Consider the following 27,064-nt stretch of genomic DNA (forward strand, 5'->3'; position numbering starts at 1 on the left):
ATGTGGTATGGGGCACGTAGATTTGGACTCCTTCTCAGCTCCACTACTTACTGCTTTATTCCATCAAAGTCGCAGTTATTGGTGCACTCAACCCTTTACAGCTTGGGCTTATTTAATATTCATTAGAAGTTCACCAGCATAGACATTGCTTCTACTGCACCAAAATGCTGGCCCCATGCCTCCAGGCTTAACATCTTCTAGTGGCATATCTTTGTCTGTTAAACTGTAATAATGTTATCTTCCTTCCAAGATTTTCTGAGATTCAAAAAGCAGCCTATGAAATTATCTGGCATCCTTGGTTGAAAAATCCTGCCTCCTGCACAAACATAAGTTGTTCATGTCCTTAAACACAGGTTTTTAAAGGACTCTCTTCCTCCCTCTTTCTCTGGTGTGCTGTTCTCCAGGCTGAATATCCACAATTCCTCTAGTCATTCATTCACTCAACAAATATTTTTGAGCTCTCTGCCCTATTGGAATTTGCAGCCTAGAGGGGATACAGATAATGAGTAATAAACACGAGAACTGTGTAAATAATCCAATGTGTTCAAAGATAGTGGGTGTCCTGATTGGGGACAACCAGGACAAAGGGAAGTTAGGAATCTGGGAGTGAGTGGTGTTTCATTTACTTTGCTGTATATCAAATTACCCAAAAACATAGTGACTGAAAACAGGAATGCTCACATACTTTCTCTCACGCTTGCTGGGGGTCAGGGCTTCAGTAGTGGCTGTGGTTTGTCCATGTTCCATGATGTCTGGGACCTCAGGCAGAAGACTTGAAGAATGGCATCCAGAACCATCTAAAGTCTCACTCATGCCCCCTGTTTTCTGGGATGCTCAGTTCTTCTCCATATGACTCAGTCGTCCCAACAGCATGGAAACTGGATTCCAAGAGAGCCTGCCTAGAGAGAGCCAGGTAGAAGCCATGTTGCCTTTTGTGACCTAAGCTCACAAGTCCTACAGCCTCCCTTCCATCACCTTCCTGTTGGCCAAGGCAATTTTAAAAGTTCCACTCAGATTTGAGGAGAAGGAACCAAGACCCCAACTCTCAATGGTGGTGTCTCAAGGTCACGTTGGGAGAAGAGCACAGGAGGCAGTGGGTGTTGTGGTGCAATAGGTTAAGCTGCTGCTTGGGACACCTGCATGCCATATCCGAGTCCAAGATTCTCCACTTCCAGTCCAGCTTCTTGCTAATGCATCCTTAGAGGCAGAGGGTATCTCAGGCGCACAGGCGGAGACCCAGACGGGGAGGCACCGTGGCCTTGGTCAGGACGGGGAGGCACCATGGCCTCGGTCAGGACGGGGCGGCACCGTGGCCTTGGTCAGGACGGGGCGGCACCGTGGCCTTGGTCAGGACGGGGAGGCACCATGGCCTCGGTCAGGACGGGGCGGCACCATGGCCTTGGTCAGGACGGGGTGGCACCCGTGGCCTTGGTCAGGATGGGGCGGCACTGTGGCCTCGGTCAGGACGGGGAGGCACCGTGGCCTCGGTCAGGACGGGGAGGCACCGTGGCCTTGGTCAGGACGGGGTGGCACCCGTGGCCTTGGTCAGGACGGGGCGGCACCCGTGGCCTTGGTCAGGATGGGGCAGCACCGTGGCCTCGGTCAGGACGGGGTGGCACCATGGCCTTTAGCAATCCTGGTGGCCATGGTAACCCAGATGAGCAGTTTCAAAGCGTCGCGGGGCACAGAGGCCTGACTGCAATGAGAGGATGGAGAGTGGAGGAGAGGAAGTGGGGATGCGCGTCCAAGCAGCACCTCCCATGAGCTTTGCTGCTGCAATGAGTGAGAGAACAGAACAGCCGGCCCGGGAAGAAGGACCAGAGATGGATGTGCGTTTTCTTTTTGAAGATGGGGTAAAGAGTAACCTGTGTGTGTGCTGTGGAATGGAGCTGGTAGGGGTGGAGCAGGGATGTGGTGGGAGGGGGCAGGAGAAAAGCAGCTTACAGGGTGTCGTGGCTAGTCCCCCATCTCCAGGAGCCTTGCTGGGCTCTGCAGGGTGTGTGCAGGGTGAGTACTAGCCATGGGTGGCAGAGATAAGGAAAAGGAGAAAGCCCCTAGGCCACTAACTCGCTAAGCTGCCCCTCAGTGTCGCTCCTTTTCCTGTCTGGCCATCCGGACTGCTGCTGGGTCCTTTTTCAATGGGACAGAGAACCCCACGTGTAGACGGATGGATAGGCGTCACCTGCCAGTCACCAGCAGGTTGTCAACATTCCCGTCGGCTGCAGGGCTTGAAGCAGAGAGGTGTCACGGGTGTCAGAAGAAGAGGGAGTGATGCCTCCGTGTGCCAGTGACTGACACACGCCCCGGGACCAGGCACTCACTGTTCATTTAGGGAGAGAACCACAGAGAGGTGGGAACTGCCAATTGCCCCAGCGCAAGCACGGACAATTTTGTTTCACCCTTAATTGTGGAGGGAAGGCGTCAGGATGTGTGACAATGACACAGTGAAAGAAAGATTGAAAAAAAAAAGATCCTCCCAGTTTTTCTTTTCCCTGACTGGAAAAGGAAAGCCTTGTAGAAATCTTCTAGTGCCCGCCGCTCCCTGTTACCCTACAGAGGGACGATGGAGTTCTTGGAGCTTGCCACGCGGTATTGGGACTTTTTGGTTATCTTTCCACCAAGAGCGAGTATTCCTCATGTCTCCCTCTTGTGAAATAGTCCAGCCAAGAAAAATTAAACTTGGAAGTGATGATGCCATTTATAGCTGTGTTTATGCATTGGCAGTTTCGTAGCTGATATTTTAGCGAAACAGCGTTAAACTCCACACTTCCAGATCCCGAGGCAAGATGGGGAGAGGGATGAGGTCAGCTCTGCCGAGGTTGTCCTCCCGACCTGCCCGTCCTGTGACCCGTTAGGGAGTTAGGAAGGACGTTGGACAGATGATGAGGTTTCGATCTGTAGAGTGGAGTCAGGTAGTCCCTGGGCTTCAAGCAGCAGCTCAGACAGTTCATAGCCTTTGATAACCAAATGGAAATTCTTCAAACAAGAATGTGCTGTGAAAACACCGAGAGGCAACCCGGAAATGAGGACCTTGCCATCTGCAAAATGGGTTTGCGTCTCACCGCCCCTTGCCTTGTTTTTCTCCTCTCTTCTGTAATATGATGGCATCCTGATGACGGTGGTGTAGTAAGATGATCGTGTCACACAGGGCCTGTGAATGCTGAAGCTGTGACGTCACCAGCCAGCAACCTCCCCCACGCCCTCCTTCCCCTGTCTGCACTGTCTCTGTGGGTCTTCCTTGTCTTGACCGCCCCACCCTTTGCACTTGCCCGGGAACTGCAGTGTGTATTTACAAAGGCTGTCCTGCACAAAAGCCTGCTGTCCACGTGAGCAGCCCGGAGCCTCAGCACCGGGCACCCCGGCTGCAGCTTCTGTCGGGAGTTGGTGTTCCTTTCTACAACCACTTAGACGTACGCCTTCCCCACGCGCCGGGCTTCGTGTTAGCCTTCCGCAGCCAGATGCATGGCCTGCCTTCATTGGTCACCACACTATCCCTAATCAGCCCAGGCTGGATTCTATAAGGCGTTTGGGTTTTCACGTGAACTCATGGGTCTCTCACGCTCGGGTTTATGCCAGAGAAGTTACGGAGTGGCGGTGTGTTCCCAGGGATGGCCCGCTGTCAGGCTTAAGCGTTGCATTGGTGGGTGACAAACAAACAGTTCTTGCTCAACTCTGAAAGCAGAGCCGTGCATTGCGGTGGCCTTTTGCCTCTCTGTGCATGACCGGGTAGCTCGGTAAGCTCACCCTCTCGTAGCAAGGGGGTGACCGCGGAGGGTGCAGAGGAGGGGGCGGGAAGGAACTCTGACCTCAATACCGACTGGGTGGGGGTCCTTAAGAGAAAGAATGTAGGGTAACCCTGGCATATCTGATTGTACCATGGTCTTCCCCTGATTGTGCCTTTTCTTCCTTTCCCCCTCCAGAGCTGCCCAGAAGTTAAATCTGTCTTCTAAAAAGAAGAAGCATCGCCCATCTGCCTCCGCCGTGTCTGAGCCGCCCCCCTTTGCCACCAGCTTCAGTGGGATTCTGCAGACCGCCCCGCCCCCCGCCCCGCCCTGTCTGCTGCGGGCGGTGACCAAGGTGAAAGATACCCCGGGCCTGGGCAAGGTAGGCACTGTCTGTCGTCCGCGCCACCTGCCTGTGTGCGGGTCGGGGATTGAAGTTGGCAATCAAGAAAACGAAGCATGAAGGTGCTAGGGAAAAGAGGCAATGTGAACTTGGTCTGGAATCCAGGGGTGGCCCCTTTACCTGCAGGGCCGGTGACCCATGGGAAACAGTAATTTGGAAATAGGAAATGGAAGATTCCAGAAAGAAGTAGATCATGAGCTTTGAACAACTTGGATTAATTGTTGTTTTGTTGTTGTTGCTGGTATTTTGTTGTGCCTGATTTATACAGTAGGCTTTATCATAGGTAGGTGTAGAATCTGTGGTTTCGGGCATCCATGGACCATATCTTCCTTGGAGACGGTAAAATCTTCTGTGGTTGTGCACATCACATGGTAGATGAAGACATTCTCATCGCGGTTGATCTGGTCTGATTTTGGCGAGAGGCAGCTTCGCATTGCTTGAGAGAACTGTAGCCATGCAAAGATGAGACACAGACACACACAAAAGGCAAGGTCAGCGGCACAGGCAGGGTTCCCGGAGGAGACGCGGGGCGGGGAGGGGACCCCGAGATGCTTCCTAACCTCCCCTTGACTCCTCCCATCTTCCCCTCCCCTCCAGAGAAACCAAGAAGACTGCCTTTGGACCTGAGCACCCTTGGTGGGGCTGGGGAGCCTTGTGGGTAGCGCCTTTCTCGCCAAGAAATGCCACTTTATGAACTGTCACAAACACTTAGAGATGTAGGAACCGTGTGACTCTATCTTCTCTCTTCTGAGATAAACATTGGGGTGAAGTCACTCAGAGTTTACTCTGTAGTAAGTAAATAAGCTGGACACTCAGCTAAAGAGGCAGGTGGTGGTTTGGTTTTTTGTTTTCGTGAGAAGTAGGATGGTGCACACAATCTTGCCTGTGTGGACCTGGCTCCAGTCCTGGGTTGCTATGGAGTTGTGTTGAAGGGAGCAGCTGCCAGGCCGTGTGGATGGGGATCTTATCGTTCAGTGCTCCCACCACGCATCCCCATGCCGCCCAATCCCGGTCCTGCCCAGGGCTGTGGTCTTCACCGAGGCCGCGGTGCCTCTGGCGTTCATCCTTGCACCCTCAGCTGCTGCCTTCTCTGTTCTTTTTGCCTTCCTCAGTTTCTCCCATCTCCTCCCATTCCCTCCCACCCTGTTAGGAAGGTATTAGCCTTGGGCTGCTGGACAGAGCAGTGGTTGCTCCGTGCTGGAGTTTTTCAGGGTGTTGGATGGGGCGGGCAGTGGTCAGCTGAAAGCATCTCCACCCCAGGGGGAAAGACAGACCCACGGGACAGGGCGGTGGCCTGGGCTCAGTCAATGAAGGCAGCAGAGTGTCTGCCCCTCGGGAGCTCCCACATCCTATTGATGTCCAGCACACATCAATAGGAGCCACAGTGGGAGCTGTCTTCCTGCATCTGAAACACTGGCCCCGTCCGCAGTTCCTACGAAGGTGGACGTGGGTGCCTCTGCAGGCAGCCTGGGCAGCAAGCCGAGGCCTTCTGCCACCTCTACCCCAGTCTCTCACCTCCTCCCTGGACTTTGCAAACCAGGTCATCGGGCCACCAAGGCTGGAGGCTGGGACAGCAGTAAAAACATCCCCAGCCAGTGTGATGAGGCAGTACTTACACAGCAGTGGTTTGGAGGACAATGGACACTGTCTAGATTTCATGATGGACCATAGGCAGTGACCAGACATAAGGGGCCTTACAGAAAATAGCTCTTAGGAAACAACAGTTTGCAAATCAGACTTTTTTTTTTTAATTACAGATATTGTCCTTTTCACCCCCCCGCTTTTTTTTTTTTTTTTTTTTTTTTTGGACAGGCAGAGTCAGACAGAGAGACAGAGACAAAGAGAAAGGTCTTCCTTTTTCCGTTGGTTCACCCTCCAATGGCTGCTATGGCTGGCGCACTGTGCCGATCCGAAGCCAGGAGTCAGGTGCTTCCTCCTGGTCTCCCATGGGGTGCAGGGCCCAAGCACTTGGGCCATCCTCCACTGCACTCCTGGGCCACAGCAGAGAGCTGGACTGGAAGAGGGGCAACCGGGACAGAATCTGGCCACCCGACTGGGACCAGAACTCGGTGTGCCTGCGCCGCAGGTGGAGGATCAGCCTGTTGAGCCACGGCGCCGGCCCTTCTCACCATTTTGCAATCCAAAATGCAATCAAAGTCCTGAGTTTTCCATACAGTGTGTTGTATGGGGGCACATTGGCATACGGGTCAGAGAAGGTGCTGGAAGGTGTGGCTTCTGCCTGACCAGTGGTCACCAGGCAGCCAGGCTGTGGGGGCAGTGGTGAGGAGGAAGTGACAGAGGAATGTGTGTTCTCCAAGATGCTAATAGTCACATATAGGCCGAGTTTGCCTTATCCGAAGTTACTGAGATCAGATGTGCTTTGCAGCTTAGATTTTTGGGGAGGTTTGAAATATTTGCATGTCCTGCATAAATGGGGTATCTTGGGATGGAAGCCAAGTCTCAACACAAAATTCATTTTTATGAAATATTTTCATTTAATTTTATGATTTATTAAATAATTTACTTAATTTTATGTGGTAGTTTTAAATGTGCCTGCCACACAAGGTCACGTGTGAAATTTTGCACGTGTAGCATCATCTTGGCACTTAAAAGGTTTAAATTTGGAGCATTTTGGGTTTTTGGATTTGGGAGGCTCAGTCTGTACTTGTCACATTAGGACGTGCCCTGTGATTGAGATAAGAGGACTGTCAAGCACAATTTGACCTTGTCTCCTCTTGCACAGAGAGCATGTGGTCCGGGGTGGGCATTTGGTGCAGAGTTAAGACATCATTTGAGGCGCCCACATCCCATATTGGAGTGCCTAGCCTCACTCCCAATTCCAGCCTCCTAGTAATGCAGACCCAGGAAAAGCAGCTGATGATCCAAGTAGCTGGGTTCCTGCCACCCATGCAGGGGACCCAGATTGAACTCCTGGCTCCTGACTTTGTCCTGGTTCAACTGTGGTTGACACAAGCACTTGGGAAGTTAACCAGCAAGTGGGAGATCTCTCTCTCTTTCAGAGATATTGCTTATGCGTTTTTCTTTTCTTTTAAAGATTTACTTATTTGAAAGTCAGAGTTACAAAGACAGAGGAGGAGAGGCAGAGAGATGAGAGAGAGGTCTTCCATCCACTGGTTCACTCCCTGGTTGGCTGCAATGGCCAGAACTGTGCCAATACTTAGGCAGGAGCCAGGAGCTTCTTCCCACACGAGTTCAGGGGCCCAAGTTGGGCCATCTTTCACTGCTTTCCCAGGTCATAGCAGAGAGTTGGATCAGAAATGGAGCAGCGGGGACATGAACCAGTGCCCATATGGGATGCTGGCATTGGAGGCAGCGGCTTTACCTGCTACGCAACAGGGCCGCCCCCCCCCCCCAAAAAAAAATAGAGTGGTTCTCAGAGTGCCAGCTGGCTTGTTCACTCTGACACACCATACAGCTGCCAGACTCCCTGACCTTAGCTGAGCCCACGTGCCCAGACCCCTGCTCTTCCACCCCCACTAAAGTTTTACTGTAATTAGGAACTGAAACGCTTTTTTACCCACATGGAAAGATTCGTATCAATTGATCCCTGTTGTATAATTTGCATTTGTATTTTAATACAGCAGAATTTAAGATGGAGCATGAATGATTGGTGCAGTATATAAATCAGCATATTTGAAGTAGACAAGCTTGACTGAGTTGCAAAAAAGTAACTTGAGCCAGCACTGCATCTCACTAGGCTAATCCTCTGCTTGCGGCGCCAATACCCCAGGTTCTAGTCCCGGTTGGGGTGCCGGATTCTGTCCCGGTTGCTCCTCTTCCAGTCCAGCTCTCTGGTGTGGTCCAGGAGTGCAGTGGAGGATGGCCCAAGTGCTTGGGCCCCTGCACCCGCATGGGAGACCAGGAGGAAGCACCTGGCTCCTGGCTTTGGATCGGTGCAGTGCACCGGCCACAGCGTGCCAGCCATAGCAGCCATTTGGGGGGGTGAACCAACGGAAGGAAGACCTTTCTCTCTGTCTTTGTCTCTCTGTCTCTCTCACTGTCTAAATCTGCCTGTCAAAAAAAAAAAAAAAAAAAAAAAAAAAGGAACTTGATTGCTTAAGTCTGAGCCGGGGCCTCCCAGGCCGTGGAGGTCAGGATAGGATCCTAGGTAGCTCCTGCCCTGGCAGTGGCCTCTCAGGTGAGAGCCCTGTACCCAGCCCAACCCCATCTTGGTCCTGTGTGCCTCAGCCACCCGAGACCTCGCTCAACAAACCTGGGAGATTTTCATAGTAAATTAGAAAACTGAGGCCTGGCGAGGCTGAGAAATATTCCAGTGGCTCCAGAATCAAGGTCAGAAGCGGGAACCTTTAAGCCGTGTTGTTTTCTCCTGGGTCACTGGGATGCCCCTGGATATATGTTGCCCTTTAAAATACTGAGTGGAGGCTGAGTGTCATGGGGCCATGTGGTAGCAAACAACATTGGGAGCCAATTGCTTTTATCTGGTGGAGAAGGACACACTTGCCTTCCCAGCGTCATAGCTGGGACAGACAGGAGAGTGACACCAAGAACAGATACACAGAGGATGGCACTCAGAGACTCTCCAGTCTGCCCCACCACCCCACGTCCCTGCTGTCTGTGGCAGCACCCCTGCCCTGCCCACTCCCGGGCAGTCACTGCTGGCCCTTGAGCACCTCTTGAGGCAAAAGCTTTTGTGGAGGCCACGGTGATGGAACAAGGTGAGGTGAAGATCAGTGCACTTGGAGCTGAGCTCAGCCACGCTCACACAGGATGGGCATGCACGATGCCAGCACTGGGGGCACTTCCCAGTGCTCAGCCAGTGCCTACAGGGACCGCCATGTGTGGCCGCTGTGCTGAGCAAGTTTGCAGTGATGGGCAAGGCAGGGTGCCTGGCCTCACAGCGCTCACCCTCTAGTACTTCATTCCGGTCAAATTGAGGAATCGCAACAATTTGGGTTGATACAAAGGGATTTAAGGAAAATGAGGCTAACTTTCAAACTATTTTTGAGCCCTGGCTCCATTTCCCATCCAACTTCCTGCTAATGTGTGCCCCAGGAAGGCAGTAGATGATGGCTCAAGTACATAGGCCCCTCCGACCCGTGTGGGAGAACCCCAGAAGGAGTTCTGATCTCCTGATTTTGGCCTGCCCCAGCCCCAGCAGTTGGGGGCATTTGGGGAGTGAACCAGCAGATGCAGGATCTCTCTGTGTCTGCCTCTCTGCCTTTCAAATCAATAAATAAAATAACTAAAAAGTTACTCAATTCCTCAAATCCTTAACATTTAATAAAAAGGAACTGTTCTACTAAGTGGTCTTGTAGAGTCTTAACGAATAGATGAAGATGATTAGTGGATCAGAGCAGCTTAGTGGTCATTTATGTTTCACTGATCTGGCTTATGTGTAAATGATACTCATAATCTGTTTGAAAATGATTCCTTCTCCTAAGTCAGCAAACACTTCTTCAGGAAATTTGTTTGCACAATTAATTAACATCCATGTTTAAGGTTCATTTGTTAGTGTGTCACAGCGGAGTGTCAGAGCTCTTTGTCTTGGATTAGAAACTTCTAGAGCTAAGCAAGAAATCTGTGTAACTCACAAATTGCGCTGCAGCCGCACCACCCGTGCAAAAGTGCTTCGGAAGGTGAGAGTGGCGATGGTGACCATTATGTGCGGTTGATGACAAGCCACCTGCAGGCTGGCCGATTCTTCCCTTCCAAGGACTCCCGGAGAGGAATCCCTGAAGCACGAAGTGGGGAAAGGAGCCTTTCCTCTCTTCAAAGTCTCCAGGAAAACCTCAAAAGAGTGACAGTGAGCAGCAGCTGGCCTTTCCCCCCAAAGAAGTAGGGAATAGCGGAGAATTCTCACGGGTGGGTTGCAGCAGCAAGACACCAGACTCTAGAGTTTGGAAGGATCCTAAAAAGTCGGAGATGCAAACATGAAGGGAATTGCGTAAAATTCAGCTGGGACAGGTCAGGGAGGACTGGTCCTCTCTGAGTCACTGCGTAAGTAACTAGAAGGACTTGCTGAGTCCCAAGCACTGACAGGTGTCTCCAGGAACAGACAGGTCACAGGAGCTGACTGTCTACCCTGGGTGGCGTTGTTACAAAGGAGGGCGAAGACACACGCTGAGCTCGTAACCCCTCGGCTCCCCTGAAAATGTTTGGTGCTGCACCCTCCTACTGGGGCCTGCTCAGCCTGGTCTGGAGGAAGGGCTGTGTGGTGTCCACTGACAGTGCGTGCCCGTCAACACTCCTGCCCAGACGTGCATGCATTCTAGAAGTGCTTTCTCCTCTGTGGCAGGGTAGCCCCCACAGCAGGCAGTGTGGGGGAGCTGTGATTCAGAGTGAGGCTTCTTTGTCCAGCCGGACGATCTCTGTTATGAGGGATGCGGCCACTGATCTCTGCTCAGTTCTTGATTCTATGTCATCTCTTAACACAAGTTTTCATACCCATGCCAGCATATTTTGGCTTCTAGTAAGACTTGTATGCTCTAAATAACGTGTGTGTGTGTGTGTGTTTGTGTGTTTTACACTGAAACATTTACATAGTATTTGGCTTGTATCACCAGGTCCTCTATTATCTTGGTTTAGTTTTGAATCTAAACTTGCCCTTGTTTGGTGGGTAAAGTAATAACATTTTAAAAAAGAAGAATCATGTGTTTTTTTTTTTTTTTTTTTTAGTAGAGACTCTTTTCCTTTGTAGACTTACTACCATTTTTAAGATATAAGTCATTAAGCTACAAAATCGTGACACGGCATGGAAGAGAAAGTCAATTGATATTCTGATTATAAGAAAAGGATACAATAAGATTTTTAAAAATTAAAGACATTTAATATGGCACAAATGTAGCAATGATTCATTTATTCAACAAGTAGAAACCAGGAGGACCGCTCTCTCCTTCAGGAAGTGATACATCAGGGCTACATCAAGGTTATATGAAGGAGGAACCCTCCTGTGTTCCTGCCCACCAAGGTTCAGGAACAGAATGCAAATTATCCAATGCCTCATTATCATGTCTACTCTTCCTTGTCTACACCTTTAGCAGAAAGAAGGGCAAGGATTTGAGCCAGCCTTGAAAGTTCACGTCAAGTATATACAACATGAAGAATTTAAATGCAATGGCAAATTCTGGGTCCCAGAAGTCGCGCCCATTCACTACTCCATCTTTAAACAGTAAGGGCAGGAAAAATGAATTGTGTGTTCTCTGTGTTGGTGTGCTGTTGGGAAAAAAAAATCCCTGCATAAATAATACATACACATTCATCACTATCCTAGCCTCATAACTTTGTAAATTAAATTGTTAGCTCTCCTGGGAAATAAACTCATGCGACCTCCTGCTCTTTAATTACAGTTACTTTCTCTGGGCTCAGTTGGTTTGGGTTGTTTGCTGAGCTCAGGTTAGAGTTGGCTTTTCCTTTCCTTTTCTTCTTCTTTCTAATTTGATCCCTCGTCCTACCGGTATCTCAGGAGAAAGGAGACTGGGGACATATGTTCTGACGCCCTAACCTTCGTGGTTCCTTTGTTCCCATGACCCATGCATTTCCGCTCCTGCACATGCGCAATGGGCTGCTGCTGCCCTGTAGACGTGCAGGGCTCGGCAGAGCAGGTGGGGAAAGCATGAAGGATCGGGATGTTCCTGGGGGAACCCAAAAGACCTAAGTCCTGGGCATTTTTTTCTACACCAGAGTTGAATTTAGGAACCTTTGTTGTTGCAAATGAACACAAACTTGTTAGGAAGATGTTCTGTCTTAAAGGTCAGGAAAGCCTTAAAGGCATGTGTAAGGGAAGTGTTAAGTCATTTTTATTCATTATGAACCTTGCTGGTCAAGTTGTGGGCATAGCCTTTTCTACGGTCTTCATTATCAGGTGGAGTACTAGAAGGGGGAAGCTGCCACCTAATTAGGTCAGACAACACAACACTTCATATCAAGTTCGTTCTTCTCTGGCTTTCCCGACGAGGTATCTACACAGGCAAAGCTGTATGGAAGGGTGCTGGGGCTTGCAGGGTCAGGGCTGAGCCTGCAAGCGCATTTTACATCCATTTCCTCATGGATATTCTGCGTGTTCCAACTCCCTGGCCTTTCCCTGCCAGCTTGCAGTGAGAATCTGGGTCCTCTGAAAACCTGGTTCAAGTTTAAGCCTTGCAGACACTGATACCTAGGGGTGCACTCCCCGAGAAGTATCTGCAGGCAAGCCAGGACTCAGTTCCTTGTCTTCCCAGAAGAGAGCCTTTGCCATTTCCCCTCGCTGTGCTGCCAACGTGACGGGAGAAGAAAGCGTATCCGCTCCTCTTGGCACCCTTCAGTGTGGGCTCACGGGGAGGACACACGGTAAACACTGAGCGTTGTTGCAGCTTCTGCCAGTGTGAGGTCCATCCTGGAGGAGGCAGAAAAGCCAGGAACATCTCAACAGTGAGACTTCAGTGGGCATTGGCCCCCGGCTACTGCTCCTCAGGCTGTGAGCTGCCCTGGGTGAGTTACATCAGGTTAGAAGACTGCTCTTGGCACCCTGGCAAATGGCAAACTCATCAGGGATGCTCTTAAAAGATCATCTTATCCAACCCTCTCACTTTGCCTATGAGAAGTCACTTGTCAATCCATTTATGTGTGAGAAGACAAAAGTTAAGCTTCTGAATGCACAAGAGGATTTGTCTTGACAACCCTCAGTCAGAATTTGAAGAAGAAATTCTTAGTTTTTCCCCCACTGTCTGACTTTTGGCCTCAACTTTACTGGCTCGGAGTGGTTGGATATTAAGTGGAGATGGTGGGCAGGTGTAAATGTGTAGAAGGAGGAGGAAGAGGACTTTTTGCAAAGCCAGCAACCTTTACCATAATTGGAGGATGGGCTGGGGTCTCTTGGAATATCCGTAATTCCTAATTAGCATCCTGACTCGTGGAATGAAAACATGAGATAAAATGAAGGGATTCTCTCTGGAATAAATGCCACTGTCTCAATTAACCAAAGGGCAATAAGATGGATTATAATGCCAGAATAGGGCTTTTGATCAGTCTTTGTCCCAAGATCACATTTTAGTGGAGCTCAGCACAGTGAGATGATTGCTGATATCAGGAGAATGGTAGGTATATTTTCAGCTAACATTTCTGGCATCTTATCTTCCTATGTCTTTCTCTTGCTAATGGCTGAAAGGAAAGTTAATCATGATTTGCCATAATTATCCCATTAAAATGGGATTGATAGCAATGTTTTATAAAAAAAAAAAGTGGTGATTCGAAACTGCTGAGTTAATTAGAAAGTTTTCCTTTGTGTCTCACACAGTGAGAGGTGCTGCCCTTGCCTACTGACTGATTTGCATCGAACGAAATATTCCAATCTCTTTCTAATGCTTCGTTGAACTGAGATGTATCATTAGGGAGGGAAATCATCCTGATACATTCCTAAAAGCAAAACGTGTTTTTTCTTTAGATTGTTAAGTAGTTGCTGCAGTAAACATTCCCGGCTGTTGAGAAGCAGGGTTCGCCCCGCCTCTGCCTCTGCGTTCTCTGGAGTTAGGGAATCTCAGCTTGCGTCCGTAGCCTGGGCTGCCGTTCTGAATTCCAGCACTGAAATGGAAGAATTTGACTTTCCAGATACAAACGACCAGAAAGAGGATTACAGTAGTCTTTACTGAGTGCTAAGGACACATTTCCACCCAGGTCTCTTCCTGTCCCCTCGGGCGGCCTCAGTGTTCATCCAAAACCCACAATTCAGGCAGAATTCTTGTCCGTGCATAGCCCAGTGGCGCCCTCTGCACCAGCAGCAGTAAACCAAAGCGAGAGTCCCCTGCTGTCACCCATCGGGTGTTTCCCTGGTTGAAAGCAGTGGTGGTAAAATCAGTCTCCAGTTCCCTGTGCTGGCTCATAGGTTTGTGTGACCTGATCCTGTCTCTGGAGCGTGAGATCGCCACAGCCTGTGATGCGCAGGCGGCACTTGCTGGATGCATAGCATACTGGTTGCACCCCGGTTGCCCCTGGTTCTCCCCCAGGCCCTACCAGGCAGGCACAAGCACAGCCGCCCTCCGAGGCAGCACCATGTCCATTGCAGTTAGAACCCTTTCTGCCCCCTGCAAACCCACAGGCCTGAGCGTTAGCTTGGTGCAGCTCAGCACAGCGGGGAGGGCAGTGCCGAGGGCTGAGACAGTGGTGGGGTGCATTTGGTTTGGTGGGTGCCAGTGGAGGCACTGCTGGGGCTCACAGGCTGGACGCGTGGCAGGTGTGGAAAGTGAGTGGGATCAGGCAGGGTGGGAGGGATTTGTAAACGCCTGGGACAGCCACGGTCACTGGTAAAGAAGGAAGCCTGGAGCGGGTGCCTTCATAGAAACTTTCAGGTTTCTACAGGAAAAGGCAACCCCCCCAGCCCAAGAGTGCTTCCCTTCAGTGGCTTGAACTCCCCTGAATTGGGAGGCCAGAGGGCCTCTGGAAGAGCTGAGGCACAGTGGCAGGTGTCTGGTGTTTGGGTGTTGTTTATATCCATGTGAAAAGCGTTATTGATTTTTCTGTTTTTGTTATTCCAGTTGTATCTACTTAGGGGGTACAGAGTGATCATTTCCATATGCGAGTGATGTGTGTCGTGAGTCAGTCTTATCTCCTACCATTGCACGCTTGATGTGCGCCTTTGTTTTAAACATTCTGAGACTGTTTCACCCTGTTGGCACCAGAACGTTTTTAGTGAAGGACAGAGTGATAAAATCAGTCAGTGGAATATACTCCCTGGGTGGTGTTTTCCTGGAACGGTGCAAAGTTGATCCTGGGAAACAGGAAGAGCAGAGAGCAGGGTTCTAGCTGTGCTTCGGGCCACCCGTCCCCCACTCCATAAAAGGTAGCACCCTACAGGGACACAGGGTGCTGGACTGGGCCATTCGCATTTCCTCTCCCCACAGCTCTGATGTCAGGCTGTCTACCCTGGGCACAAGTGCGAGTCATGGTGCGTGGACAGCCGTGGATTCTGGAAGCCAGGCCAAGCGTCTGCTCAGCTGCTGCGTGGCCAACTCCTGTCTACCCTGTGCGTATTCCTGGAAAGGCCATTTCCCCGAGGGGGCGCTCCCCGCCGGTTCCTGCCCCGGTGTGCGGGTGTCCTAGTGGTCTATGTTGAATGTGTTCAGAACACCCCAACTCTCTTCTCTTCCTTGCGTTCTTCATGCTTTAGGTGACTCTGCTCAGTTCCGTGGTTCGTGGTCCCCTTTCTTGACGTGCACCCCATGAGGGCAGGTCCGTGTCTCTCCCGTGCCTCTTTGGGACCGGAGCATGGCGCCATGTCCAGCCATCGTGGGTGCTCAGTAAACACTCGGTGTAGCAATCTGATACAGAGAAGCAGGACCAAGAGGACGTGGGAGTTGGTGTGTGGAGAGGGGAAGAGAGGGACTGGCTCGTTGGTTTTGAGGAACTGGCTCGTGTGGGGAGACCCAGGAAGGAGTTGCGGTGGGAGTGCAGAGGCCGACTCCTGATAGAACCCTTCTGCTCGGGGAACATCGCTCTTTGTCCCATTCAGGACTTCAGCTGACTGCATGAGACAGCCCCCCCTCCCCCCCCCCCCCCGCACTCAAAGTCTGCTGGTGTCTTTTGTTTTAAAACTTTGTTTATTTATTTATCTTAAAGGCAGAACAACTGAGAGGAAGAGAGAGACCTTATTGTTGACGTGCCCTTTCACCTGTACCACCTCCTTTGATCTTTATATTTTTATTTTATTTTTTAAAAGATTTATTTTATTTATTTGAAAGAGTTACAGAGAGAGAGGTGGAGACAGAGTGAGCAAGAGAGGTCTTCCATCTGCCAGTTCACTCCCCAAATGGCCACAATGGCCGGAGCTGAGCTGATCTGAAGCCAGGAGCAAGGAGCCAGAAGCTTCCTCTGGGTCATTCATGTGGGTGTAGGGGCCCAAGCTCTTGGGCCATCCTCTGCTGCCTTTCCCAAGCCATTAGCAGGGAGCTGCATCAGAAGTGGAGCAGCCAGGATCGAACCGGTGCCTGTATGAGATGCCAGTGCTGCAGGCTGGGGCTTTAACCTGTTGCACCACAGTGCTGGCTCCTCCTTTGATCTTTAATGCAGCCTGTAGGGGTGGGCCATGGACAAGGGGGATGGTGGTGGTGGTAGGCCCCATTGATAGGTGAGGACATTGAGATTCAGAGAGAGCAGCAGAATTCCCAGGGTTGACACAGCTTTTCATAATGGGTGAGGAAACACTATGTATTTGTTTCTAGTGTTTTTTTCCCTCTAATCATACAACTTCTAGTTGCCATTTCCTATTGTCAGGCACTATTTGAGTATTTCCTCATGGCAACTCCTTGGGAAGATTCTGTTATGATCACCCCCATATTCCATCAGAAGAAGCAGAAATACACAGTGTAAGAAATCTGGACGGGGAGCAGTGCTGTGGCATAGTGGATAAAGCTGCCACCTGCAGTGCCAGCATCCCTTATGGGCGCTGGTTCAAGTCCCGGCTGTTCCACTTCCTATTCAGCTCTCTGCTATGGCCTGGGAAAGCAGTAGAAGATGGTCCAAGTCCTTAGGTCCCTGCACCTGCATGGGAGACCCGGAAGAAGTTCCTGGCTTCTGATCGTCACAGCTCGACCATTGCAGCCATCTAGGGAGTGAGCCAGAGGATGGAAGACCTCTCCCTCTCTGCGTCTCCTTTTCTCTCTGTGTAACTTTGACTTTCAAATAAAATAACTAAATCTTTTTTTAAAAAAAAAAAGAAAAGAAAATAAAAGAAATCTGGAGGCCGGAGTTATGGTGCAGTAAGTAAAGCCGATGCCTGATGTTGGCATCCCATATAGGCGCTGGTTCGTGTCCCTGTTGCTCCACTTCTGATCCAGCTCCCTGCTGATGGCCTGGGAAAGGCAGCAGAGGATGGCCCAAGTGCTTGGGTCCCTGCCACCCACCCACGTGGGAGACCTGGATGAAACTCCTGGCTCCTGGCTTTGGCCTGGCTCAGCCCTGGCCATTGTGGACATCTGGGGAGTGAACCAGCGAATGGAAGATCTCTCGCTCTCTCTGTGTGTCTCTGTAACTCTGACTTTAAAATAAATAAATGAATCTTAATTAAAAAAGAAAGAAGCTTGCCAGAGGTTACCTGCTTGGCCTGGGATGGAGCCAGTCTAGAAGCCTCAGTTCTGGCCTTGTCCTCTGGACCCCTGCACGATACTGTGTCTCTGTGCACATCTTCTGCTGTGGGCTTGGTTTCCCAGGAGGCACCTTAAGCAAATGTCTTGGCCGGTGTGCTGCAAACGCCTTTGTGGAACAATGGCCAACTGCATCATCTCAGGCAGCTCGTCATTGTCACTGTCGCTGTGGGGCTGTCTTGTGGCTCATCTTTCTTCTGGGTCTGAAGCAAGCCAATGAAACCAAACTAGTATCCAAAATTATTTCTGTAAGGCCCAACGCACCTCTCCCCCAACAAATATGACCCACATTCCACGGGAGTTTTGCCCTACTCCAGAGCCATAGATTCAGGGCAAGAGCTAGGGAGGGCCCAGGACTCCTGAGCTGATTTGATGTTTAATCCCATCCTGACTGTTAGGGCATGGGGGTTATATAGTTGTATTGAGAATTCTGTGTCTAGGATACCACATCAGTGGCCAAAGAAAGTTTGAATTTCAATTTTTATTTAAAGAAATGCGTTGTGACTGAGGCCTGGTCTAGGGAGGTGCTGCTGGGAGAGGAAGCCTTTGCAGGACCCTTTGTGCCTTGCCTTTCTGTCTGGCCTCTGCTCCTGGACCACTCTGTGTCCTGTGTTCAGGCCCAGCTGCTCCTCCAGGTCTGGCTAATTGCCTACTCTTACCAACATGCCACCTCTATCTCTACCCCAGCTCTCTTTTTCCTCTGTTTTGTACCAGGAACTCTCCCTAGCAGAGCATTTTCTCAGTAACCACTCACGACTTTCTGTTCTCTTTGCTGTATGGGTGCAGCTTAACCCCTCCACTGAGACTTCAGACTATTTGATGGTGGAGATCTTGTTCATATAGCTTTTGCATTCCGCAAAATGTTAACCCTCTGTCAGGTAGGTAGAATTCCTTGAGCTGACACACACTGACACGTACAGAAAGCAGTCATTACACAGTGATTCCCTCTGCTTTTGCCTGTTCCTTTGTCCATCTTCCATCCACCCATCTATTCATTCATAAGGCGTCTATTACCTATCTTCCGTGTGCTGGTTATTTTGGGGACACTCAGTTGAGTTAAAAGTGGTCTCTGCCCTTAAGGATCTCAGAAATTGCTATTCGAAATAGTTAAAAATCATTCTTTAGGTAGACAACTCCAACTAAAAATGCCTGTGATCATCACCATCATTCTGCTTATCACGGTAGATAGGGCTTAAATTTGTGCAAGATAATTGGCTTCCTGGTGAGCTTTCTCTCTCGTTCCACTTTCCTGGGCACACTGTAATATTCGTGCAGTACTCTTCTCACATTGTGATGACAACTGATGGTGTCGCAGCCAGAGAAGCCTGTACTTTTGTTCCATTTTTAACACTTTGAGGTGCTACGCGCAGTTGCCCTGAAATTACTTCCTATGAACAAATCGTGATGGCATGCAGGGTGTTTGTGCACATGTGGGCCCTCCCTGAAGCGAACGCACACACAGAATCTCCCTGCGATACCCCATGAGAAGCTTGTTTGTTTTCCTCAAGGTCGCAGAGGAAGCTGTCCATTCTTCTAGGTCATGTTCTTCCATCCTGGGCGGCACCTGTGCTTTCTCAGTTCTGCTTTTGTCCCTGCGAGAGAAACTCCTGGACTTTCAAGACTCCAGGGGTTCCTGCTGTCCTTTGAGAAGAACTTTTAAGATACGAGTGAGGCACCAAGGATAGCGTAGTTTCCAAAGTCATCCTGAATGATGTGTATCCTGGAAGGTGGTGCAGTCTGGAGTGGGAGGGCAGGAAGGATGAAAAGGAGAATGAAGATGGATTATTTATTAATTAGCGGTGGAAGATGGCCCAGGTGCTTGGGCCCCTGCATCCATGTGGGAGACCCGGAAGAAGCTCCTGGTTCCTGGCTTCAGATCAGCCCAGCTCCAGCCATTGTGGCCATTTTGGGAGTGAACAAGTTGATGGAAGACCTCACTCTCTGTCTCTCCTTCTCACTGTCTGTAACTCCTCCTCTCATATAAAATCTGTTTTAAAAATGGTTTATAAGAAGCATTTGCAAGTATTTAGGAGAAAAGACCAAGAAAAATGACTGTGGAAGATGATGTGCCTTAAGTTCAGGCATGACCCACGTCGAAGCCAGCACCATGTTTACCCAGCCAGCACTTCCTGAGTACTTCCTGTGGGCCTTTGAAGTGAGAGTTACTTGGGAGCTTACTTTTTGGACTGTTCATTTCACAACCATTGAGCAGCTTCTACAAGAGAACAGTAACATCCATATTCCATAGAGGGACAGAGGTGGTGTAGAGATTTGCCCAGGGAGTAAAACAGAGAGAGGAGCATTGTGAGGAAAACCGAACACGACTCCAGCATCCCTGTGGCAGGTGGCAGGGACAGGCTCAGGAAGCTCGTGCTGCTTGCAAAGAGACAGAGATGCCACCCCAGCCAGTGCAGCAGTAGGCCAGGCCGTCGGCTCCAGATCCGCAGATGTGCAGTCTTGCACCCGCCCGATGATGCTGGCTCCCGTCTGCTTTCTCTGTGAAGCAGGTGTTGTGCAGACATGTGCAGATTTTAGCACAGCAGTCCATTCTCACTCTGCTCCACTCCTGCTGTGGCTCACCTCAGCCATCTGTATTCCCCCCAGAGTAGAACTCATAGGCAGAAAGGCCCAGTCTTCCAAATGAACCCCATGTGAGATGTACACTGTGAAACACACACCTGGAACAAGGCGTAGGAGACGTCTGTCGCCTCCATCCAGCCCATGGACTAACTCACTGTGTTACCCAAGAACACTCAGCCTATGCACACTTCTAAGAATTTGCTCAGGAGTTCCAGCTGTGCACTGATCCAGGTGACACACCTGTGATGCAATGGAAGCAGAAACAAAGTTTCCAAAAATGTTTAGATTTGTAAGATTTTTCCAAGTAACTTGGATAATAGCAGTGGTTGGTGTTCATTTATGTTTTCAGTTGGCAGGAAATATGAGCAGGTTTTTAGATGCTTGAGTGGACTTGAGGTCTGAGAAGGAATCCAGCCTGGCAGAGGGGAGGCCAGAAGGAAGCCCTCTCACCCCTGTCTCCTCTGTCGTCCCAGCTCTCGTCCCTGCTCTGTGAACCCAGCGAAGACGCTTAACTTCTCCGGGCTTCAAGCCCTTTGTCAGCCAGACAGGAGAAGTGAGCCTGCTTCCCACAGGCCAGTTGTGAGGCTCCTCCGACTGTGCGCACGAACATTGATTGGTGGCTGTTGGAACCCCTCTTCTGTCTGTCCTGGGGGGCTCAGGGCTGGGCAAATATTCTAGACCACGAAAGCCTGACTCTTAAGATTCCCGGATCATGTGTGGGTGCAGATTCAGATGCCCATTTGAGGGATAGGTTCTAGGAGGTTTGAGCACACGAGTCTCGAACTCAGAGGTAAACCTAAGAGAGGAGGAAGCACAGGTGAGATACAGGTGTGGTTTTGTGTCAAGGCTGGAGTTGAGGCCAGTCTCAGACAATGTCCATCCAATTAGAGGGGAGGCTGTCCATCCAACAGCCCTCCAAGTTCAGGAGACAAGGGTAGACACTGAGGGGTAATGGCAGCTGTTACAGATACTGGTCACTGGTTACCTTTGGTTTCAAGGGTAAGAGCTCCATCCTGGGTACTAAGAAGGCCCTTGATTCTTAGTTAGGCTCCTGGGGTTAGAACCAGAGCAGCATGGAATGATCCCTTCCTGGATACAAGCCTGCAGCAGGTGAGGACTGTGGCTTCATAGCGTTGCCCAACGAAGGAGTCACCCTCAGGCTTAGCAAGGGACTGAGCCTGGATATGTCAACAGCTGCCTTGGCTCCATTCCAACCTGAATTCTTCACCCCACTTCCACCAGCCAAGTACAGACCCTGGCTCTCCACTGCCCTCAGTCCAAAGTTCTCAGCCCAGGCCTGTAGGAGACCTATAGCCCCATTTTCCCTCTTGCCTGCCCTCTTGGACAGAGGTGAATGGCTTGTAACCCTATGAAGAGGACACAGACATGCCTGCTCTCACCTCAGGGCTTTGGCCTGCCTGGGCCACACTCTCCCCATTGGCCTCCTTGGCTCTGGAGTCACCCCTCATCTCCAGGCTTCAAGTTGAATGTCTGCCCACCACCCCCAAAGGAAATTACCCTTGAGTCCCCAAGGCCTCCTGCTGTCCCCGCAGTACCCTGCCCTTGGCTGTAACTCAGCACTTATTGGCAGTGTGGAGCTTTCCCTGCTTCCCCTGGGGACCCAGAACTCACACAGCTGCCCCAGGTCCCCCCCAGCACATGGAAAGTGCTGGGATAAAGGTTTGTTGACTCAGGATCAGGGCTCATGAGGCTGCGGGAACAGGGAGGAGCCCAGCGTGTCTTTATCCTACCTGTCCTCTCTGGACATTGGGTCTCTGCACAGAGTCACGTCCGTCCCTTTTACTGACTACAATAGTGCTCGGGGAAGACACAGTCATTTGCAAGGCAAAGTGCATGACACTGTTGCCTGGGAGACCCTCAGTGCCAGTGTCTCCTGCACCCCAGCCTTGGGAGGTGGGGATCTGGAGAGAGGTCAGCGAATGCATTCTCTGTCCAGGCAGTTAGATTTGTAGAAGATGCTCCCAAGTCCTTGCCAGGAGTCGAGGCGGAGTTCTTGTCAGATCACCTAAGAAAAACAACGCATTACCGCACTGTCCATGCTGCCGGTCAGGCTGCGTTTCCTGGGCCTTTCCATGCGACTGGCTCGTGGAACTTAAATGAAGATGTTAGGAGCTCTGTTTTTACTACCAAATTCTGTCTTTGCTACAGTGAGTCACAAGGATTTCTGATTTGTACTTGGTTTGATCTATTTTTTTGCAATCATGTTTTTAATGACATGTCATATGCTGCTGACACACTAGCCTTTTTTTTTTTTTGAAGGTTTTTATTTAATGAATACAAGTTTTCATGTGTACAGCTTTTAGGGATGTAGTGTTTCTTCCCTCCACTTCCGCCCTCCCACTCACACTCCCATCCCACCTCCCACTCCCTCTCCTGTTCCATTTTCCATTAAGATTCATTTTTAATTGACTTTATATACAGAAAACCAACTCTTTACTAAGAAGAGATTTCAACTATTTGTACCCACACCGACACACAAAGTATAAAGTACAGTTTGAAGACAAGTTTTACCATTAATTCTCATAGTATCATTCATTAAGGACAGAGGTCCAGCATGGGGAGCAAGTGCACAATGACTCCTGTTGTTGATTTAACAACTGACACTCTTATTTATGACGTTAGTGATCACTGAGGCTTTTGACATAAGCTGCCAAGGCTGTGGAAGCCTTTTGAGTTTACAAACTCTGTCAGTATTTAGACAGGGCCATATGCAAGGTGGAAGTTCTCTCCTCCCTTCAGAGAAAGGTACATCCTTCTTTGATGACCACTTCTTTCCACTGGGATCTCACAGAGAGTAGGAGTAGGATGGCTGGGTCGTATGGTAGGACTATATTCAGATTTCTGAGGTATCTCCATACTGTCTTCCATAGTGGCTTTACCAGTCTACATTCCCACCAACAGTGGATTAGGGTACCTTTCTCCTCACATCCTCGCCAGCATTTTTTTGTTTGTTGATTTCTGTGTGAAAGCCATTCTAACTGGAGTGAGGTGAAATCTCATTGTGGTTTTGATTTGCATCTCCCTGATGGCTAGTGATCCTGAGCATTTTTTCATGTATCTGTAGGCCATTTGGATTTCCTTTTTTGAGAAATGTCTATTTAAGTCCTTTGCCCACTTCTTGACTGAGTTGTTTGCTTTGCTATTGTTGAGTTTTTTGACCGCTTTATATATTCTGGTTATTAATCCCTTATCAGTTGCATGGTTTGCAAATAATTTCTCCTATTCTGTTGGTTGCCTCTTCACTTTCCTGTTTCTTTTGCTATACAGAAGCTTCTCAATTTGATGTAATCCCACTTGTTAATCTTGGTTTTTATTGCATACTGGCCTTTCACATCCTGTTCATCTACCCTTGTCTCTGTCTGGGGTGTTCATCTCCCATCACTGCTGGCCTGGGAAAATGCAGGCCATCCCACAGAGTCCAGTTCTTGTGTCCTGTACCAACCTGTAGCCCCATGTTCCATGCACCTGTCCCCAACCCAGACTGTGAGTTGTAGAGGAAAGTGACTACACAGGTGTTCACTCATCTCAATTCCTCGAGCATTGGATGTTTGCTAGGGAATTTCTCCACCCTGGAAGGAGATCCAGATACCAGCGAGACATGGGCCCTGCCTTTAGGGAACATTCGTGCAATGCAGGGAGGAGAGAGGTTTGTGGAGCTACTGGTGGTAGATGCTGTGCCCAAAGTTTCCTGTTTCCCTGCTTTCCTATGAAATATAATTACAGCTTATGACTTCCTTTTTTTTTATCAATTTAGCATATATTAAGTAAAGATTTCAGCAGTTTGCACCCACACAGAAACACAAAGTGTAAAATACTATTTGAGTACTAGTTATAGCATTAATTAAACACCTAAGAATAATTGTGTATTAATTACAGAGTTCAACCAATAGTTTTAAGTAGAACATAAAAAATACTAAAAGGGTAAAGTATTAAGTTCTTTTTTTCTTTTTTTTTGTTTGTTATATAGTTTTTTTTTTATTTAATAAATGTGAATTTACAAAGTGCAACTTTTGTATTGTTGTGGCTTCCCCTCCCCCCAACCTCCCTCCCTCCCGTGGCCCTCCCCTCTCCCATTCCCTCTCCCATCCCGCCCTTCATCGAGTTTCATTTTCAATTACCTTTATATACTGAAGATCAACTTAGTATATACTAAGCAAGGATTTCAACAGGCTGCATTCACACAACCACACAAGGTACAGGGTACTGTTCGACTACTAGTGTTTTTACGTTTCATAATAAAACACATTAAGGACAGAGGTCCTACGTGGGGAGCATGTACCCAGTGACTCCCGTTGTTGATTTAACAATTGGCACTCTTATTTATGACGTCAGCAATCACCCGAGACTCTTGCCATGAGCTGTCTAGGATATGGAAGCCCCTTGAGTTCACCGACTCTGAACTTGTTTAGTCAAGGCCGTATCACAGTGGAGGTTCCTTCCTCCCTTCAGAGAAAGGCCTCTCTCCTTGATGGCCTGTTCCTTCTGCTGGGGTCTTGTTCACCAGGGTCTTTCATTTAGATTGTTTTTTTGCCACCGTATGACTTCCTTTTAATTCTGCTGTGATATTTGTAGTCATTGTTTTACCACAGAGAGATGGGGTTGGCTTTTGGCACAGCACTTCAGATGCTGGTTGGGATGTTGTGTTCCATAGGGGAGTGCTTAGGTTCCAGTCCTGGCTCTGCTCCCATTCCAGCTTTCTGGCAATGTGGACCCTGGGAGGCATCAGGGATGGCTCAAGTGGTTGGGTTGCTGCCACCTGTGTGGGAGACCTAGATTGACTTCCTGCCTCCCACTGAGGCCTGACCCAGTCCTGTTTGTTGTGAGCATTTGGGGGAGTGAACCATTGAACGGGAGATCTGTCAGTCTCACTGTTGGTCTCATGGTGTCTCTTCTCCTCCCTCCCTCCTTCTCTCTCTTTCAAATAAATAAAATAAAAATAAAAGAAATAAAATAGGGACAGGTGTTTAATATGGTGCTTGCGATGCACACACCAATCATATTTTGAAGTACCTGGGTTGGAGTCCTGGCTCCCCTCTCAGTTCCAACTTCCTGCTGATGGGCACCCTGGGAGGCAGCTGTGTGGCTCAAGTAATTAGGGCCCTGTCAACCACATGGGAGCCCCGAACTGAGCTCCTGGCATTGGCCTGGCCCAGCCCTGGATGCTGTGAGTATTTGGGCAGGAAACCAGTGGATGGGAAATATCTCTTTCTTTTCTCTCTCTCTGCCTTTTAAATACATAAAATAAATAAAGATTTAGAAATAATGAAGCAAATCAGATTGAGAGCTCATCCGATGTTAGTTCTCTGGTGAAACTATTCCTTATCGTACCAGAAGAAGAGCAGAGGGACTTGGATTATTGTGTTGCACTCCCAGAGTATAGAGGTTTGAGACATCTTACTTCACTCCATAGAGCTTCGCAGGGACCCCAGGAGTTTCTAGAAAAGCAGGAAAGGCAAACATGTCAGCCTGTCAGTCTCTCTGGCCCGAGGAAGTCTGGCAACAGATCTCAGGTTGTTACACCTGCTGTCAGATGAGCTGTCTCCCGAGACCTCTTCCCCTCTGCCCCAGCTCCCTCCCACCGCCCCTTACTCCTGTCCCTGCAGGGTCTTCTGAAGCCATGGGCATAGCCACAGGCTCCACCCCGGCACTGTGCCCAGACCTCCCATGCTCCCCAGACCTCCCATGCTCGGGAGAGAATAGATTCTCAACCTTGGGTTCTCAACGCCAAAATCACAGCCCCTAAGGGGAGCCAGCCTAAGGCATGATATGGTCCCACGGGGGCACAGCTGATTGCAGCCTGTGAACACAGTGGGTGGCTCTAGCCCCTTAGGGAGAAACCTGAGCACCTTAGGAACAGGGTGGGTGCTCCCCCCCCCCTAGGTGCCAGCTGCCCCGTGGAGCTGGGAATCTTTGCAGCCTGTGGGTGGCTGTTTATCACTAGGGCGTTAGGCAGACAGGAGGCAATGCCGCAACCCAATGGCTCAAAGCTATTTCCAACTTGATCTTGGCTCGTGTGTACTGAAACAGCACTAGTGCAGACCCAAATTGACAGGAAGTAGGTGGGCGGAGGAGGAGAGTTGGACATTTGGGTAACAGCCTGGGCAGCTGCAGATGCAAAGGGAAGCCATGTGGTGTGTGTGCCGCCCCTCTTCCAGGGGAGGAGAGCAAACCTGGTGTGGGAAAGGCAGAGTCGCCTGCACATGGAGACCAGGTTGCTGAACCCTGTTTATAATGAAGGTACCAGGGTAGATTCCCTCTTAGAGCAGAGTCACTTGAACAGTGATCAATCCTAATTCTCAGTAATTCTCACTTAGCATTGGTATTGGAAGCTCCACAGAAGAAGGGAGTAGCATTCCTGTTTCTGATGTAATAACAACAAAAGCTAATGCTCCCCTAGTGCTGAGTGCTGTTCTCTGTGCTTTAGGTACATTGCTCTTTTGCATATACAACATGTTTGCACCCATTGGCTCATTTGCATATAGAACACATTCATATACATTGACTCATTTGCATATGCAACACATTTACACATATCAGCTCGTTGACATTTTTAATGCATCTACATCCCTTAACTCACTGAAATCATCTCTTCCACTGATGAGGAAGCTGAGGCAGCCTCATGTGCCTGAGGTCAGGCAGGTGGGCTCTGCCTCCAGGGTCTGAGCGCCTGACCGCTCTGCAGGCTACCACGCTGCCACGCTGCCTCTGATGCATGGATTTGGCCCAGTAGCATTACTGCGGGCACCTTAACAACTATGCTATGTGTGAGTGCCTGATCCTCACCAGAGCTCCCGAGATGGAAGGGCTTGTCTCCAGGCCGCTCAGTCTGAATCCAGGGTCCCTCCAATGGCTCCCCCGAGGGCTGCTGTGTCCATGTCCTGCCTGGGTGGCCCAGGTGACAGCTTCAGTGTGGCTGCATCAGGCTTGAGACTGGCCCTCGGGGCCTGTGCTGCGTCCTCTGCAGGACTGGACTGGCCAGGTGTAAAGCACTTCCCGGCTGCACCTGTGGCCTCATCTGGGAATAGAGCCCAGAGAGTGTGCTCAGGGACCCTGTAGTTAGCACCTTCAGAGCCAGAGAGAGGTTTGGGAAGAGCACAGACTGGCAGGGCAGGAGTCATTTTCCATGTGGCTTTAGGCTTTTGCTCTTAATGTAGCAGACTCTTCAAAAAATCATAACCTAGCGACCTGGACAGCAAGTTTTAGAGGCTACCCTTAAAATGGGAGGCCCCTCTCATCGCTTAGGGGCC

General features: G+C 49.8%; 1 protein-coding gene across 1 annotated transcript in view; it reads left to right on the forward strand.

The window, feature by feature from the left end:
• KIF26B (kinesin family member 26B) overlaps positions 1-27,064 on the forward strand; it is a 519,978-nt gene that overhangs the window by 365,623 nt on the left and 127,291 nt on the right. Inside the window, exon 5 of the mRNA XM_062210729.1 lies at positions 3,921-4,104. Within this exon, the coding sequence (XP_062066713.1) occupies positions 3,921-4,104 (184 nt within the window). The remainder of the gene's footprint in view (positions 1-3,920; positions 4,105-27,064) is intronic.

Source organism: Lepus europaeus, chromosome 14 (genome assembly GCF_033115175.1).
Source record: "Lepus europaeus isolate LE1 chromosome 14, mLepTim1.pri, whole genome shotgun sequence".
NCBI classification, from domain to species: Eukaryota; Metazoa; Chordata; class Mammalia; order Lagomorpha; family Leporidae; genus Lepus; species Lepus europaeus.